The sequence below is a fragment of the Xyrauchen texanus genome, chromosome 48 (assembly GCF_025860055.1).
Source record: "Xyrauchen texanus isolate HMW12.3.18 chromosome 48, RBS_HiC_50CHRs, whole genome shotgun sequence".
NCBI classification, from domain to species: domain Eukaryota; kingdom Metazoa; phylum Chordata; class Actinopteri; order Cypriniformes; family Catostomidae; genus Xyrauchen; species Xyrauchen texanus.
Genome location: NC_068323.1, coordinates 18368437 through 18384520, shown reverse-complemented (window position 1 = coordinate 18384520; position 16084 = coordinate 18368437). Strand labels below are relative to the sequence as shown.

The 16084-nt window shown below is 37.5% G+C and overlaps 1 protein-coding gene across 1 annotated transcript; it reads left to right on the top strand.

The window, feature by feature from the left end:
- LOC127639949 (uncharacterized) lies at positions 1–14104 on the top strand. Its single transcript, XM_052122300.1, has 10 exons — positions 1–237; positions 2573–4643; positions 5281–5380; positions 8054–8131; positions 8225–8323; positions 8617–8749; positions 8881–8995; positions 11708–11832; positions 12954–13037; positions 13126–14104. The coding sequence occupies exons 1-10, from the start codon at positions 198–200 to the stop codon at positions 13218–13220; spliced, it is 2940 nt and encodes a 979-aa protein (XP_051978260.1). The 5' UTR covers positions 1–197; the 3' UTR covers positions 13221–14104.
- The last annotated feature ends 1980 nt before the right edge of the window (positions 14105–16084 follow it).

The window sequence follows — 16084 nt, the reverse complement described above, 5'->3', positions numbered from 1 at the left end:
GTCAGAGTCCACACACACACATGCACACTGACACACACACAAATATAGACATGCTTCAGTACTGAGGGGTATAAACTTGTACACACACACACATGCGCACAGAGGGGCTTCCCTTGTGAAACCTCTCAAACTTGATTGTCTTAATTATTTTCAACCGCTCACAAACGCACACACACACGCAAACAGTAGCTGTCAACATGTTGCTTCCAGGAGCTGTTATTCTGTTGAGCCTGTGGGGTAAGTGCCGATTTATTTTTTTCCTAAAAGAATTAGGGATTTGCATCCCAATACTGCATGTTTTGTGTGTTTTGTAACTCTTAACATGATTCAACTTTGAATTTATATTTGTAAAAAATTGATGCTAAATAGATGAAAGTTTCTGGAATTGCTGTGACTCCAAAATCAATGAGTAACATTAAACCTTAAATGCATATGTGGTGGTCTTTTCATCTGACATTCCAGGAAATGTCTTTATCATGCAAACTAATTGTTTTCACATTTAGCTTGATGTTTGTTATTTTTAATCACAGTGCAGAGTTTTTCGTTTTAATAACCCTGTTGTACACGTGTGTGTAAAATTGATTTTTGTCTATTTTCTTTCTTTATATTGACTATTAATATAGGCAATGATAAATATAATGTTCATTGTCAGATTCAAATTTAGTAAGATAAATAGCAGGCTGTCATTTTGCAGATCCTATTATCCAATGACATTCACAGTATACTTATTAGAGGAGTGGGTGGAGGATACAGTGGAGGTTAGGTACAGACAGGGGTGAAAATTTCATCAAAATGTTGGGGAGGGGGGGGGGGGGGGGGATCAATAAACATAACAATTCTCAAGAGCAATTTTTGAAGGGGACACCAAGGGGTTTTTTGTTGTAGCCCCGTTTGCATTTGTATTATTTTATTTCTTAAACAATTATTTTAAGAATATATCATTATATTATTTACAATACACATATTTTAATGATATTTTAGGGGGGGACAACCCTCAGATGGGGGGGTCCTGACCCCCCCGACCCCCCCGCGATTTCCGCCTATGGGTACACACACAAACACACGTTTACTTAGCTGTCTAAATGGGGACATACCATAGATTTATATTGTTTTTTAAAAAAAAGCTAATTATAATTACAATACTATACTAACCCTAACCATAATAGAAAACATTTTGCAATTTTTGAATTTTTAAAAACACTTTAATTTCAATTAATTTCAATTTCCAATTGAGAATCTCCAAATGGAGGCATTTAACCAACCTTTGGGGACAAATTTGTCCCAAGGTATAGCTAAGTATGTTTAAAAATATACACACACAAACTAAATGATTAACCTTTATTTTCATTAACAAAACAACACATGCAACTGCATACAATTTGACCCACCCTTGCATTATAGAGGGATAAAGTTAGCTATGCATTTTAAGGTTTAGATATAATGCATTCTTAATTAGTTGATATGTGTTTTAAGGTGCACTATAACTGCTTGACAATGATTAAATTATTCAGTGACCAAGTGATACTAAGTGTTTGTTTGTGATACCTTGTGTTCCAGAAGGTATCGTCACATACACAATAGTGCCAAATTTATAACATTCACTTAGGATGATATCTTTGAGGATATGAAGTGTTATGCTAAAGTTTTTGTTGGAAATGTATATTGCAGACACAATAAGCCTAAAATTATTGCTAATTCTAAACCCTAAGAAAACACAGTTAAGTAGTAGCCATAGTTGAATTGTTTTAGTTAAAACATTAATTTAACCTTTGTATCTTTATGTAAGGGCAGCCATGGGAAATGGAAAAGTAAAATCATGCCTCTGTGACTTTCAAATTCTTTACTAATGACTTTTCTTTACTTTTCTGCACCGTTGATCACAGTGCTTGTTTTATTGATGGCTGTTGTTCATAGTGTATCAGATCGACTGTGGCATCATTTATTTATGTCAGGACAGGACAATTCCCTGAATTCAACAGGGCAATTCCCTAACAAGTTCTTGTTAGAGAATCTCTTAGAAATGTTGAAACACCTGAACCCACCTGTCACCTAAGTGCACCTAAAGATTTGGTTCCTTAATCCACAACATTGGCGTCTGACAAATGTATAATAGATCAGGTGTCAGAATGAGTAATACACATATTATCACATCGGAAACATGTTAAATATGTATTTTAGGTATATTAAAAATACTGTATGTATAAATACTGCATTATAATATAAATATGACTAGCCTATTTGATACATCTTCATGCATTGGATACATTTTTAATGGCAAAACACATTGTAAGCTTCCTGGAAAAATAAAATACAAATAAAAATAACAAAATAACTGGTTTTATATAAATGTAAAGACAATGTGCTATTAAATAAGACTGAATAATCTTGAATACATTGGGTCATACAATAATAATATTTTTTTTATGAGTCAAATCAGGTAAAATACACACTTTGTGTAGTTTAGGTATACTACATTCTGTTATAAAGGTATAGATCTGCATTACACACAGCCAATATTCTAGAGTATGGTTTTTTTTAATACATTTTTGTTTCTATTCTTTTCTCTGTTCAGGTTGTGCTTACTGTGTTCAATATTGGGCAGATTTCAACATGATGGGGGTCACTGGTTGGGTCTTCTTTGATTCCACGGACCAGAAGTCCACTGTTAACCTCACTGGCACCGGCACATGTCGATGGCTCAACATCTCCCTCACTACATTCCCAGTTATGTACGGCCATTTTAGTTCGCCCTGTCAGAAATCACACATAGGAGACAGTGTTTTTGTGTTTTCTGTAGATCTGACCCAGGCTGTCGTAAATGTGTCCAGTCTTTTTTCTCAGCACTTTAGTCTGGATGCCCTCTCAGTGGTGGTGCAGACATGTGATGGTACCAGGGTTTGTGCTGGACTCATGCCCGAATCCCAAGTCAAAACATGGCAGGCACGATTTTTCAGTTCTGTAGCTGGGAACATCTACATCCGCCAAGTGACAGGGGAACAAGGAGCAAGTGTTCTCTCAAATCTAAGAAATGTCAATCAGATCACGACATTCGCAAATGTCAGCATTTTTGTTTCCCAAAGCTCTGCCACAAACTGCACTTCTCTTCTTGGCAGTCTGGATCCAACAAGTCTCACAAGACTTGGAGTTTTGAACATTGGATCCCCTCTTGAACCTGTGAAATCTCGCTTAGATATTGCCTCTCTCAGTTCTGAATTCCGCTTTGCTCTCCTCAACCTCAATAGCCCAAGCTACCTGTGTGCGGAAATCAGAACTCTTGCTCCCAAGGTAGTTAGCGCAGTCTTAGACATGTTAGGGATTAAAGGATACTTCACCTTTCGTCAAGCATCACCATTTGATCTTACCACCATCACGGTTAACCTGACACACCTAAACAGGAGAGTTGGACCTTTTCATGTCCACCAGTTTCCACTGCCAGAGATGAGATCACCCCCAGAGAGCAGCTGTAGCAACAACAACGTGGGGGGTCACTGGAACCCCTTTAATGTGAAAGTTCAGGCCCCGGCATATCCGCCCCCAAGAAATTCCACTCATGATCGCTTTGAGGTTGGAGATCTGAGCGCCAGGCATGGATCTTTGGAGAACTCAAATAACTTTCAGGCCACTTTGACAGACTGGAACTTACCTCTGTTTGGACATAATAGCATTGTAGGTCGTTCTGTCGTGATACACCAACCCAATGGAGCTAGATTTGCCTGTGCTAGTATAGGCTACCCTGGCAAAGTGACTGTTGCTAGGGCAGTCTTCCGAAGTCCTGTGGTGGGGACTGTCCTCTTCACCCAGCTCAGCAGTGACTCATACTCAGAAGTCTCAGTATTCATGGACCTATCTTATGGACAACTTTCGACACAAGCCACACATAATCATAACTGGCACATCCACACCTATCCTATCAGCACAGAGACTGACAGTGACAAGGGAAGTTGTCTGTCCACTGGTGGACATTGGAACCCATTCAACATAGAGACCAATGTGAGTACCTATAACATTAATTGTGGTCCAGACAGCCCTTTTGCTTGTGAAGTTGGAGATATCTCTGGCAAGCACAAGACTCTGGACCTGCTTCCAGAGGTGGGTACTGTAGCCACCAAGAGCTTCTTCACTGACACCACCTCCTGGGTGTCTGGAATGATTGGTCGCTCTTTAGTGGTACACGGTTCCAACCAAACAGCTCAACGAATCGCTTGCGCAAACCTCACCTTGTTCCGTTTTCCATCCGCTCGCTCAAAGTCTTGGCTGGGTCCTGGATCCTCTGAAGGTCAAGTCATATTCTCCCAAGTCTCTCCGCAAGGACCAACAATTCTCAACATTTCTTTAACTGGACTCAATGCCAGAGCTGCTAGCTACCACATCCATATTCTTCCAATCAAGAGCGTTTGGGAACCCTGCTCTGACAGCAACATCATGGGCCACTTCAACCCGCTTTCTGTGAATGTGGCCTCTTCCCCTGCTCCAGGGAATGGCACGGTTGACCAGTATGAGATTGGAGACATCAGTGGGAAGTTTGGACCATTATTGGGTCAGAATGACTTTCAAAACCAGTACATGGATGGTAACATGCCACTTTCAGGGCTGAACAGCATCATTGGCCGATCTCTGGTAATACATTACCTTAATGGCTCAAGGTTAGTTTCTTTACCTATATTACATCCACAAACAAATCACTTAAGTTTGACTTTTAATATTGACAATTATTATGAGCTTTGAAATTGATTCTAGCCTGTTTTGTATAAGAATGCAGTGCATTGTTCTTGATTGCTTCTCACGGTGATTATAAAAACTTAGCCAAAAATAGGGCTGAGAGGAAAATAACTACTGGTGCAAGTAGTGATTAAATAGATTCCTATGTCTGCCTTTTGTCTCAGTTCCTCCTAGTTTTATTTGTATTTTTATCTCAGCTGTTGGCAGAAAATGTTGTGCATTTGCCAATAACTTGAAGCAATGTTAGCTATGAGAATGAAAGCAGAATATGTCTTATAGTCCCCCGAAAAGGCATAATTGACGATTCAGAAAAAAAGCCCTCATATCGGTTTTCTGTAAAGCTATTTAGAGTAATTAGAGTGTCAGATATCTGACATACCTAAAAAAAATTATGTGAGGAGGAATATGTGTGGGAAGATTCACTCAGCCCATTCTTCCAAACACATTATTCATGTTGACTTATATGAGTAATCAATCAGATTCATGTGGTACATGGAATGTTGGAATCAAAATTGTCACATTTATGGAAAATGAAATGGTTTCTCTCGCTGTTTCTGCCAGAATGAGGTGTGCCGATATCTCAGCAGAGAATTATACAGATGGATACTTGGTGACTGCAAAGGCCACATTCAGTAATGCAGTAACTGGAACAGTGACCATGGTAATAAACCATTTTTAAGAATATATCACATAACTACATGTTTATAGGTGGCATTTGTTAGTGCAAAACTTGCTTGAGGGTGGCTTGGGTTGTTGCCAGAGGGTTGCTATACTGTTTCCAATGTGTTCTGAGTGGCTTATAATGCATTTCGATGTGGTTATTTGGTGGTTGCCTACTGGCCCAAGCCAAAAGAGTGCACCCCTTACAATTCTTTCATCCAGTTTATTGTCTGCCTGGCAAAAATTTTACATTTGATTGCTTAGAAAAGTACTAGCACACCTCGTGTCAACAAGCCGCATGATTTGAGGAATCAATTATATCTGTAACACAAACGGTGCAAGATGAGTTACTTGATGAAGTTTAATGTTGCTGGATGTTTAAAAAAAAAATAATAATTTGAGTGATGCTTTCTCATCTCTCTTCACTTTATTCTAAGTGATGGTTTTAAATCTACCATCACTTTAATCTGCCACAAAAAGATGACGCTGTCGATAGTGCCGGATGGGGAATGAGGTGGAGGGAGAGGGGGGATCAGAGGCTTGGTGATGATGTGGTTGTGGAGAAGTACAGCTCTTGTCCTGCTGGGACAGTATGAAGCTCATCTCTACAGCAGGCAGATGGATCTGTCACATGCAGCACAAACCTGCAGCTGTCTTGTGGTCCCTGTGTTACGTCCGGAAAGACGAATCACCTGATTTACAAAGAATAATGAGCAGCAACAGAGACGTTCCACTTTTAGAGCTATATACACAGCATCTGACACATTTACACGTATATTTTTAAATGGGAACCATGACATTTCCATGAAGGTACTGAGGAATTAATGGAAATTAAATCAGATTTAGAGTTTTGTGGTTATTAGTATACTATGCAACAGCTTTGAGGTCATCTAATGTATTCCTAAACACTGACAAAATTAACTTTTAGAAGATAAATGCATTTAAAATGTATTATCTTTCTCTTTCGGGAAAATGGCCCAAAAATATTGCACTACACAGATTTTTGTCCAATCAAATGCTCTCTAGAATAAGAAGACCACCTCTAACAGACAAGCAAGAAACAAACCATGGTTCATGGCAGTGACGTAAACTAAAGCCTATTGGCTATTTTAAAAATGGGGGTGTGCTCTTTATAAATGTCCTTGTTACGTTTGAGCAGCGAGGCAGACGAGGAGATGTGGATCCAAATGCAGTTTAGACTTTTATTAAATGAACAAACGAATAAACAAAGGAAAAACCCACAAGGGAGAAATAAACTTAAACGGAGAACTAGGGCAGCAAACATTCATGCACATACATCAAACAACAATTGACAAGGACTGAAAAAGAAACGAGAGTTTAAATACAAGAGGAACAAACAAGGGAATGAGGGACACCTGGAAGAAACAATCAAGGGAACACCAATCATAATAACAAACTACAAAGGACTACAAAAAACCAAACAGGAACCAGGAAACAGGGGCTAAACTACACTTCAACATAAGAGCACAACAACAAAAGACACCAATGAACATGACAGAAACCAAACAGGAAACAGGAACTAAACTAAATTTCAACATAAAAGCACAGAAGCAAAAGACAACAGAGAACATGACAGCATAAGAGAAACTACAAAAGGACTACAAAGACCAAAACAGGAACTAAACAAAACTTCACAATAACAGTACAAAAAACAAAAGACAACAGGGAACATAACAGTCCTGCCCAAACTTCATGTTTTAATCGGAAATAAGTTGTCGAATAAAGAAAATGCTCAATAAGTGAATTCACAGGGTCAAGCTAAACAGTATCTGTGATTCACAATTACATATTTCTAAATAACCAAGTAACTTCACAGGAAAAATAGAAAACAACACATAAAATAATTAAAATGTAAATGTAATAAACATGGTAAGGAAAGCATCTCTATTATTATTGCTTAAACATTTTCATTAATTTAACAGACCCCCTAAACCAAGAATGAAACTTCCGCATGTAACTTTTCCTGTGTTGGTTGTGCAGTGGAAAGGAATGATACTTTTCTGATGCGATTTATTTAAATTGTGTAACATTTTTACCTGGCAAATGATAAAACAGGCAAAACATTCCTGCAGATTTACATTGTAAATTGTCTGCACTTTATATACATTCTGTAGCAGCTGTTGCAACAACAACGTGGGGTGTCACTGGAACCCGCCCGGTTATGCCGGAAAGTTACAGAAACTTACCATTAGCGGTTACCAAAGAGCTTTACACTGTGACTCATTCACCCATTCACACACACACACTCATACACCAATGGCGGTAGAGCTGCCATGCAAGGTGCTAGCCTGCCATTGGGAGCAACTTGGGGTTCAGTGTCTTGCCCAAGGACACTTCGGCATGTGGAGTCATGTGGGCCACCCTGCGATTATTGGACAAACCGCTCTTCCACCTGAGCCACAGCCGCCGCATTGTAGGAGGGACTCAAACCATATACACGGACCACAGTCTTTTGACTTGGGCCAGTAAGCAATAACCTAGCAACCACCCAGAACACCTCAGTAAATAACAATGCCCTGGAAACCACCCACAACATCCTTGCATTGTGGTGGCAAGTTTAAAAAAAAAATTTGGTTAATATTAATATCTAGGGACAGTTTTTTAATGGCATAGGTTTGAATAATAGTTTTTGATTTACTGTACATGTATTTAGTCTCAACAGAGTTTTCCAGATGGCAGTTACAGTGACATGATCTTAGAGGTGGATGTGCGTGCGTCACAATCATTTAATGTAAGTTGAATGAAAGATTTAGTCAGACTGTCATAATGACAATAAAAGGCTTCATTTTGCAGTATATGGGAACTTATATTGATTTATTTCTAGGTTACAGAGGCATCCTGGTACATCGCTGAAGATCCGGTGGGGTCGAGTCGTAGTACATGTCCTGAAGAAATGTATAATCCATTCGACATGATAGCAGAGGTAAGAGAGGAAGAAGGGATATTTCCTCTTTGAATGCTAAAATAGTGTTTTAGTTGAATTTTAATAACATGCTTTGATAGCTCACCTAAAAATGTGCTTGATGTGGTCACATCTAAATGATCTGGTTTTATTGTAGGCAAAATATATATTTTTAATATGATTGAACCAACCTGACCACTTTGGGTTACACCAACAAGTCATTTTAAGGGTCAGATGAGGTAGAAATAGTTTCAATAGTAAAATAAATAAATCTATGCTCTCTCTCTCTCTCTCTCTCTCTCTCTCTCTCACAGAACACTAGCTGTTCTCAGGTCAGTTCTCTGTCCTGTGAGGTAGGTGATCTGACAGGTAGACATGGCTCCATTAGTCTCCTCAAGAGGCAGGTGTACAATGACATTAATTTGCAGCTCACCGGAGACTTTACAGGTAGCACATTTGGATAACAGTATCACACACACACTGATAAGATTCTGATCTTTATAATACTGAAATATGTGTGTAACAAAGAAGATGATTTTAGCTATAGTTTGACCTTTGACTCATTGTTTTACCTGCAGTTGTCCAGAGGTCATTGGTTCTTAGACTCAGTAATAGCACAACTGCGTGTGCAGATATTCTGCCAGCATCCCCTTCTGCCATGCAGATCTTCCCCAGCGTGGCCTCCTTTAGCAGGTGGGACTATTTCACTAAAACCATATTCATCCAAATACTTTCATTCACAGCCTCTTTAAACTGATTATCAAAATTAAAAGATATTTTATAAAAGATATAACAAAAGCAAGGCTATCGATTATATTCATAATTATTCAAGCCATCAAAGTTGATGCGTTAACATATGCGATTGATTTAAAATGTTTAACACATTTATTTTTCTTAATGGCAATTCATGTACTTACCAATTTTCACCTTAGATTCTGACATTTTATTTAAACCCAGATGGGACTTCTGAGAAAAATCAAGGACTTTACAGTCTGAATTCAGTTACCACAGAAGCACGTTGAGTCTTAACTATCACCTAAAAAGGAGCGTTGTCTAGCTTGATGGAGTTCTCCAAGATCAAATGATTTGAACCAGGGCCTCTCTGAGCATTTGGGGTGCCTAAGGCATATGTGTAGCATGCCATCACGAACACCTGCTGGCTGATATATATTGTGGAGGAGAGATTTAATGTGCATTGCAAAGAATATGCAACCTATGGGCACTAGTTCTTTAATTAGACAACCTCCCACTTAGACTTTGGAAATGTTTTATGTTACTTGAATTGGTGCTTTTTTTTTACTGAATTTCTGTCTTTATACTGCTTTCTCTAAAAAAAATTAATAAAGTATTATTGTTACATATTGTTTTTTTTTCTTTTCTAATAAATAAATGCATTTTAACTGGAAAAAGTTTATTTACAGTCAAATGTCAGCACTTTTAAAATCTGCAATTAATTGCAATTAACTATGAAAATAATGCGATTAATCGTGATTATATATTTTAATTGACTGACAGCACTAATAATTATCAGTTTCAAGGATAGACATTGCAAAATGTACTCAATCATAATCAGGGACTAAAAACAAAATGTTTTTCATTTCGGTTCGTTCTGAGCAGAAATGTTTTTTTGTTTATTTTTGGTTCCGATTCTGGCGCTCCATAGACTCCTTTCCAATTGGTAACCGGCTGAATGAAATAAAAGTTAAGTCACAATACAACATTTATTTGAATAGCACTTTTCACAACAGGCGTTGTTTCAAAGCAGCTGTACATGAAATTATGCTGTAACAGAAATGTGTGGTGGTAGTGTAGTGGTCTAAGCACATAACTGGTAATCTGGTAATCAGAAGGACATTGGTTTGATCCCCACAGCCACCACCATTGTGTCCTTGAGCAAGGCACTTAACTCCAGGTTGTTCCAGGGGGATTGTCCCTGTAATAAGGGCTCTGTAAGTCACTTTGGATAAAAGCGTCTGCCAAATGCATAAATGTAAATGAATTAATATTATGCTAATATTTGTTATTTATGTTTAGAACTATTGGTGGTTAAAATTAGTAAACAAAGTAAGTTTTGTTGGTCAATGTTTAAGCAAAATTATTTTGGTTTAACAATTACGTTTTTGTGTTAAAGTCCTTGAAGTCATCCCGAATTAACTGAGGAAATACACGTGGATGCATTGACCTTTGATTTATGCAGATGAAGGCTTTTGTTAGTGGTTAATTCATATTCTATGTAGTTTAAGAGAGTGAAGTTTAGCTTAAAAGAACGGTTGATAACATATTTTTGAAATGATATTATTCTGTACTGCGGGTGGGTAGCACAAGGGTCTGTAAGATCAAGCTATGTGAGGGACTTGCCTCAACCAAAATAAGCCAAAATAAGCAATTGATTTTGCCACTAACATGAAGCAATTTTAGCAAAGTGAATGAAAGCAGAATATATTTTATGGTCCCCTGAAGAGGCATTATTGAGGATTTTGCTATTTAAAATAATGATGGTGTCAGATATCTGTGTGAAATTCCTGTGATGATAAACATGTGTGGGAAGATTCATACAGTTAATTAATGTGAGGGAATTATCAGCATAAAATAATATTAATATTATTCTTAATTAGTTCTTAATATTAAATATAAACACAAATATATATATATATATATATATATATATATATATATACATACATCTTGCTATCTAAAATCTCTCTCACTGCATGTGTGTGTTTGGACTAAACATCATTGTATGCTGGCCAAAGTATTTTATTTAAATAATTTTATAATTATTTCATTATTTTATTTCTTTATTTTTCTATTGCAGATCCACTTCTCAATCAAAACCTGACAGCCTCAAATCTGTAATAATGCATCATGTCTAACAATAATTCAGTGAAGAAATTTACTTTTTACCTCTAATAATATGTTCCTTGTATCTGGATTAACTGTGCATTTACTGTATATGCAGTACTTACAGTATATATAGTTGCAAAAAGGTCTCCTGCATGTCATGGAAGGCAACACCCACAATGTCTTTGCAATTAGACACAGAAGTGTGATGCAGTGTTTTCTATTAGGATCAAAGCACATGTTTATCATGCTTTACTAACAAGAGGGAAGCCACATTTTTGGGCAATAGGAAGTACTGTAGTATAATTCTTAAAATGTACTGCGATGACAAATGATCGGAACCAACTTTAACCGGTTACCAGGATTTAAAAATACGCCTTTTCACTCTGGGACAATTGAAAGGGACTTTGTTCCTGTTTTCAGTTACATTCTGCAAAAATGTCATTCGTTTTCGGATTTCGTTTCTTGAACCAATTTTAGTCCCTGATCACAATATTCTGTAGACCACTTCTTGCAGAAAGATCAATACATATCTCATAATGACACAGTTATTATTCTGTACAGATATGATTTCCGTAAGAGAGTGGCAAATGTGCTCAACATCCCAATGTCTAGAGTGTCCATCTTACCAAGTGCTTCTTCTGCGGGATCTGATGGGAAATGCCAGCAGGTTGACTATCTGGTGTCAGGTGAACAAAAACATTGAAAGTGAAGTGTTTGCTTCTGTCACAACAACAAATATGACTAGCATTTTGTCACAAATGAATTACTGTTCAAATGTAATGCAAATAAATTAATTCAAATGATTGAAACGCAGTTTAATAACAGTTTATTCACAGATAAAACATGTACATGTTGAGCTGACTGATTGTCTCAAAAAGAGGCATACACACATTATCTTGACTCTTTTGAATGTGTGTGTCGGTGGTTTTGATATAAGTTGCAGTTATATTGGTACACAGTGGTATTTATATGTTTCTTCAAAGATATTTGAGGTTTTTGATTGTTGCTTTCCTCTGCGGAACTGACTTAGTCCTCTGCATCTGTCAAAACAATGAACAATCCAGTCCATTCAAAAGACACAAAAAAGGAAAATTGCACAGTAATCTGATGCGCGGGTGGAGCGTAGAGACCCTGCAATTTTACACAATATTCTGAAACAGGAGATCGGTATATGACAGAGGTCTTCCAACAACACGGGACATCATAGAAAGACAAAAGAACAGAGCATAGAAACTTAAGATGAAGTTTGTTTCTAAGTATTGTTTTGATTTATACTTTCAATGAGATTTTTATAGTTTGTCTGTGCAAAACTCACCACTGCAATGCTTGGGAAGTTCCCATGGTGTTGCTATGCAGTTGCTAAGGTTTTCGGAGTGGTTGTTTGTGTGCTGCTAAGTGATTACGACAAGTTAAATGTAGACATTTTGCAGGGTGAGGGGTTTCAATTCCTAAACCTAAGAATAAGCAAGATTAATAAGTAATAGTCATCATGCCAGTCTTAGCAAACCCCACAAAATAGTTTATACTGGAATGAGAAATAATCCCTAAAAGACTTCAACCTTTTCAACTTAAAAAAATCTTTAAAAAAGTTTAATTGCAGCCTTAAAGGTTTAAGTAAACTCAAAAAGGTACCAAACGTAGTGGTAAGATCATTGCACTTTATACGAATACTTAGAATTTCTCACAGATGAAGAAAACCGAGATGAATCTGTGAAAATGATAAGTTAAATAGATTAAAACAAAAATGTTACAACACATATGTCATAACATAATGATGAAATTATTCAGAAATCAACTTGTTTTCCAGGTGAGGTGAGCCAAGACAAGTTAAAGTCTGTTAAGACCAGTGAGAAGATGGGCATGTTCAAAGAATCAAAGACGTGCAGTCCAAGTAAGCCCTAACTTGTTTACCAGTTACATTATAACCTGATTGCGTTTTACACTGAAGCATCTGCATCGATTTTATCATCCCTCTTCAGGTGGAAACACTGGACTGATGCTGGTCCCCTGCAGGACAATAATGATCGTCATGACAACTGTAGTCTGCCTGCTCAGGTCACTGATCCAACAATAGACGGACACTAAAATATCACATTGATGTCAGACCACTGCCTTCTACTTGTTGCAGATGAGCCTACAGCAGACCCCCCCAACTTTGAAAAATCAAACTGTAAATATTACAAGAATTAAAACTGTAAAATGTTCTTGCTTGGTATGTTGGAATTGCATACTAACGTAGTATGCACACTGGGCACATTTTGTATATTTTCAATATACATAATAAGTATTCAGTAAGTATTAAGCTAGTATTCCTTTCTGAGCATTGCTTCAGTCCAAGCTTCATCTCTGGCTGCACGTCAACAACAAACCCATTTGATTTAGTTGACTTTATGTGCGTTTCACATGTTTCAAACACACCCATATCTGTTTGTTCCCATTACACCCTCTTTATTTGAAAATTATAGGATCGAATTTCTCCATTTTCTGGATTTTGCTGCTCTATTCTTCAGGTGCTTCAAAGGGATTAACGAGACATCTGCTAACCATTGTAAATTCCACAAAAGCCTGAATTAACACTATATTATACTCCTTTTACTCCCTGATTACTTTCTGATTTCTATATATATTGTACGTTTTGTATGAAGCAATCAATGTGAAGACAGCCCTTGTTTTCGAGATGTACTATATGTTGTAAGATCAGAGATCCCAAATAATGAAGGGTACTAGTTTGCTTGTGCAATCTAATAAATTGTGTCTGCTTCGTGGGCATATTGCAGGTTATTTTCTAAGAATATTTGCGCAAATAGCCACAAAGAGGTTGAACGCACTCTTATTTAAAGAAGAGTTTGCGCACGTAATTGTACCAAATGTTAGCCATGCAGCTCACTTGTGGATTCCTCTAAATGGATGTTAAGTATGATCATTTATATGATTTCTATAATGTATATATGCCTATATGTAAACATAATATACATGTATTATATAAATATACATATGCGTGTATTCTATATTTTCATATATATATATATATGTATACGTAAATGTAATTTCAGTCATGTGGGTGTGACATATTGATAGGATTTTGGTTTGGGCAGACTAGATCTGCTACATTACTGCTGCTGCAAAGTATGAAGACATGCTAGATCATACACATACATACAGAGTTAAGCATGTGGACATGCTCCTGCACAATTAGACATGCTACATCATGCATGTATACTGCTTCAAAATTTGACATACTTCAAATCCCCTAACAAAGCAGGGAAGCCGCACAAACACATGACACAAAACACAACCCCCTAACAGATCTACCCCCAAAACTTGTGTACATCTGCTGCTCTGAGTGTATGCTAGCTAAGTATGCCTTGGCTAGCTTGACCAAATGCCGTAATGCTAATGAAATAAATCTGTGTTTTTGGGCCAGCTTGGCTGAATGGTTAAATATCTAGTAACCTGACGTATAATATGTTCATGGACCAAGAAAGCCAAGAACTTATTTGATTGCTGATTAGACTCGCTATGTGCGCATTTATTTAATCTAATGACCTACAATAGTGATGTGTGCCATGCTAGATTTGGCTAAGGCTTAGAAGAAGAAATCCCATCAACCACCTGAGCAAATGGCATTTTTTCAGAGACAAAATCTCACAGCACACCACAGTGAAAATGACTCGGATCGGCGTCATATCCGTAAAAAAAAAAAAAAGAAAGAAATCCTAGTTGGATGCGTTCAATTTACACAACAAAAAGATGGACGCCTCCAGGAAATTAATTGTTGCACTAGCTCTTTCGGAGTACAGAGAGCTACGAAATAAGTATGCCCTTCACCTAAGAGACCTTGAGGAAGATGACAAATAGCCAATAAGGTATGTTAATGTTTCCACGTATTTGATTGTATCAGAACATGTTAACCACGTTTTAATCAAACCAGCGGTCGATGCTCTTCGCAGTAGATGCTCTTCGCAACCATCTTGCTTTCTGAACTCGGGGTCCTCTGAGATCGTCCGAGTTTCCGAGTAGGAATTCCCACATCGGGGGCCGTTCCATTTGTCAGTTCCGGACTCGGAAAATAACTCAGAGCTCCAACTTCCAAGACAAATGGAATGATTACTCTAACTAATACTGCGTGTTTGGCTCCCATGCCCCGACCACATCATCCAGGGTGTTTATCAGTCCTATGTTTGTGTAATTTATTGGTCTATATCCCTCCAGTGTCTTAATTAATATTTCACATTATTATATTCTTAGGGCCAGTTCTGTTTTTCCCAGAAACTGCACAGCTGCCCTGCAATTCACTTCACATCTTCTATAGCCCTTTCTCCAACATCCACCTCAATGAAAACATATGTACTCTACTGTATGTCATTTCCTCGAAAACTCTCTCTAATCATTTTCCTTTCCATTAAATGTTGTTTACATTTTAACATAACATGTTCCACAGTTTCTAATTCTTCACATTCACAGCATCTGCCTGTATAATGTTTTCCTATTATTGCCAAGGATGCATTATGTCTGGTATGTTCAAATCTTTGTCTAGACCTGTGGTTCCCAACCATGTTCCTAGAGGTCCCCCAGCACAACACATTTTGTGTAACTCCCTTATCTGACACACCCAATTCAGGTTAATAGAGTCTCTACTAACTAGCTAATGAGTTGAATCAGGTGTGTTCGATAATTGAGATATCCAAAATTGTATGGTGTTGGGGGGGGGGTTCCAGGAACAGGGTTGGGAATTCGCATTAAATTCACATTTGTGCTGTTTTATGTGGGCTTGTAACTCAAGATGAAATACTGAAGTTAAATTAATTTGGTATTAAGTTTGTATTAGGTCTGTACACATAACAAATACATGTCTTTTCGACTGCTGTTATCGGAAATAAATGATGGCAAGTTCAATCGCGACATGTGACTGGAAGAGACAGTCTGTCACGTGACTGT

Bases quoted from the DNA above. Each gene is read 5' to 3' on its own strand.
- LOC127639949 (XM_052122300.1), top strand. From the start codon at position 198: ATGTTGCTTCCAGGAGCTGTTATTCTGTTGAGCCTGTGGG. The intron at 4,644-5,280 runs GTTAGTTTCTTT...TGTTTCTGCCAG, and splicing joins CATTACCTTAATGGCTCAAG to AATGAGGTGTGCCGATATCT. The intron at 13,038-13,125 runs GTAAGCCCTAAC...ATCCCTCTTCAG, and splicing joins ATCAAAGACGTGCAGTCCAA to GTGGAAACACTGGACTGATG.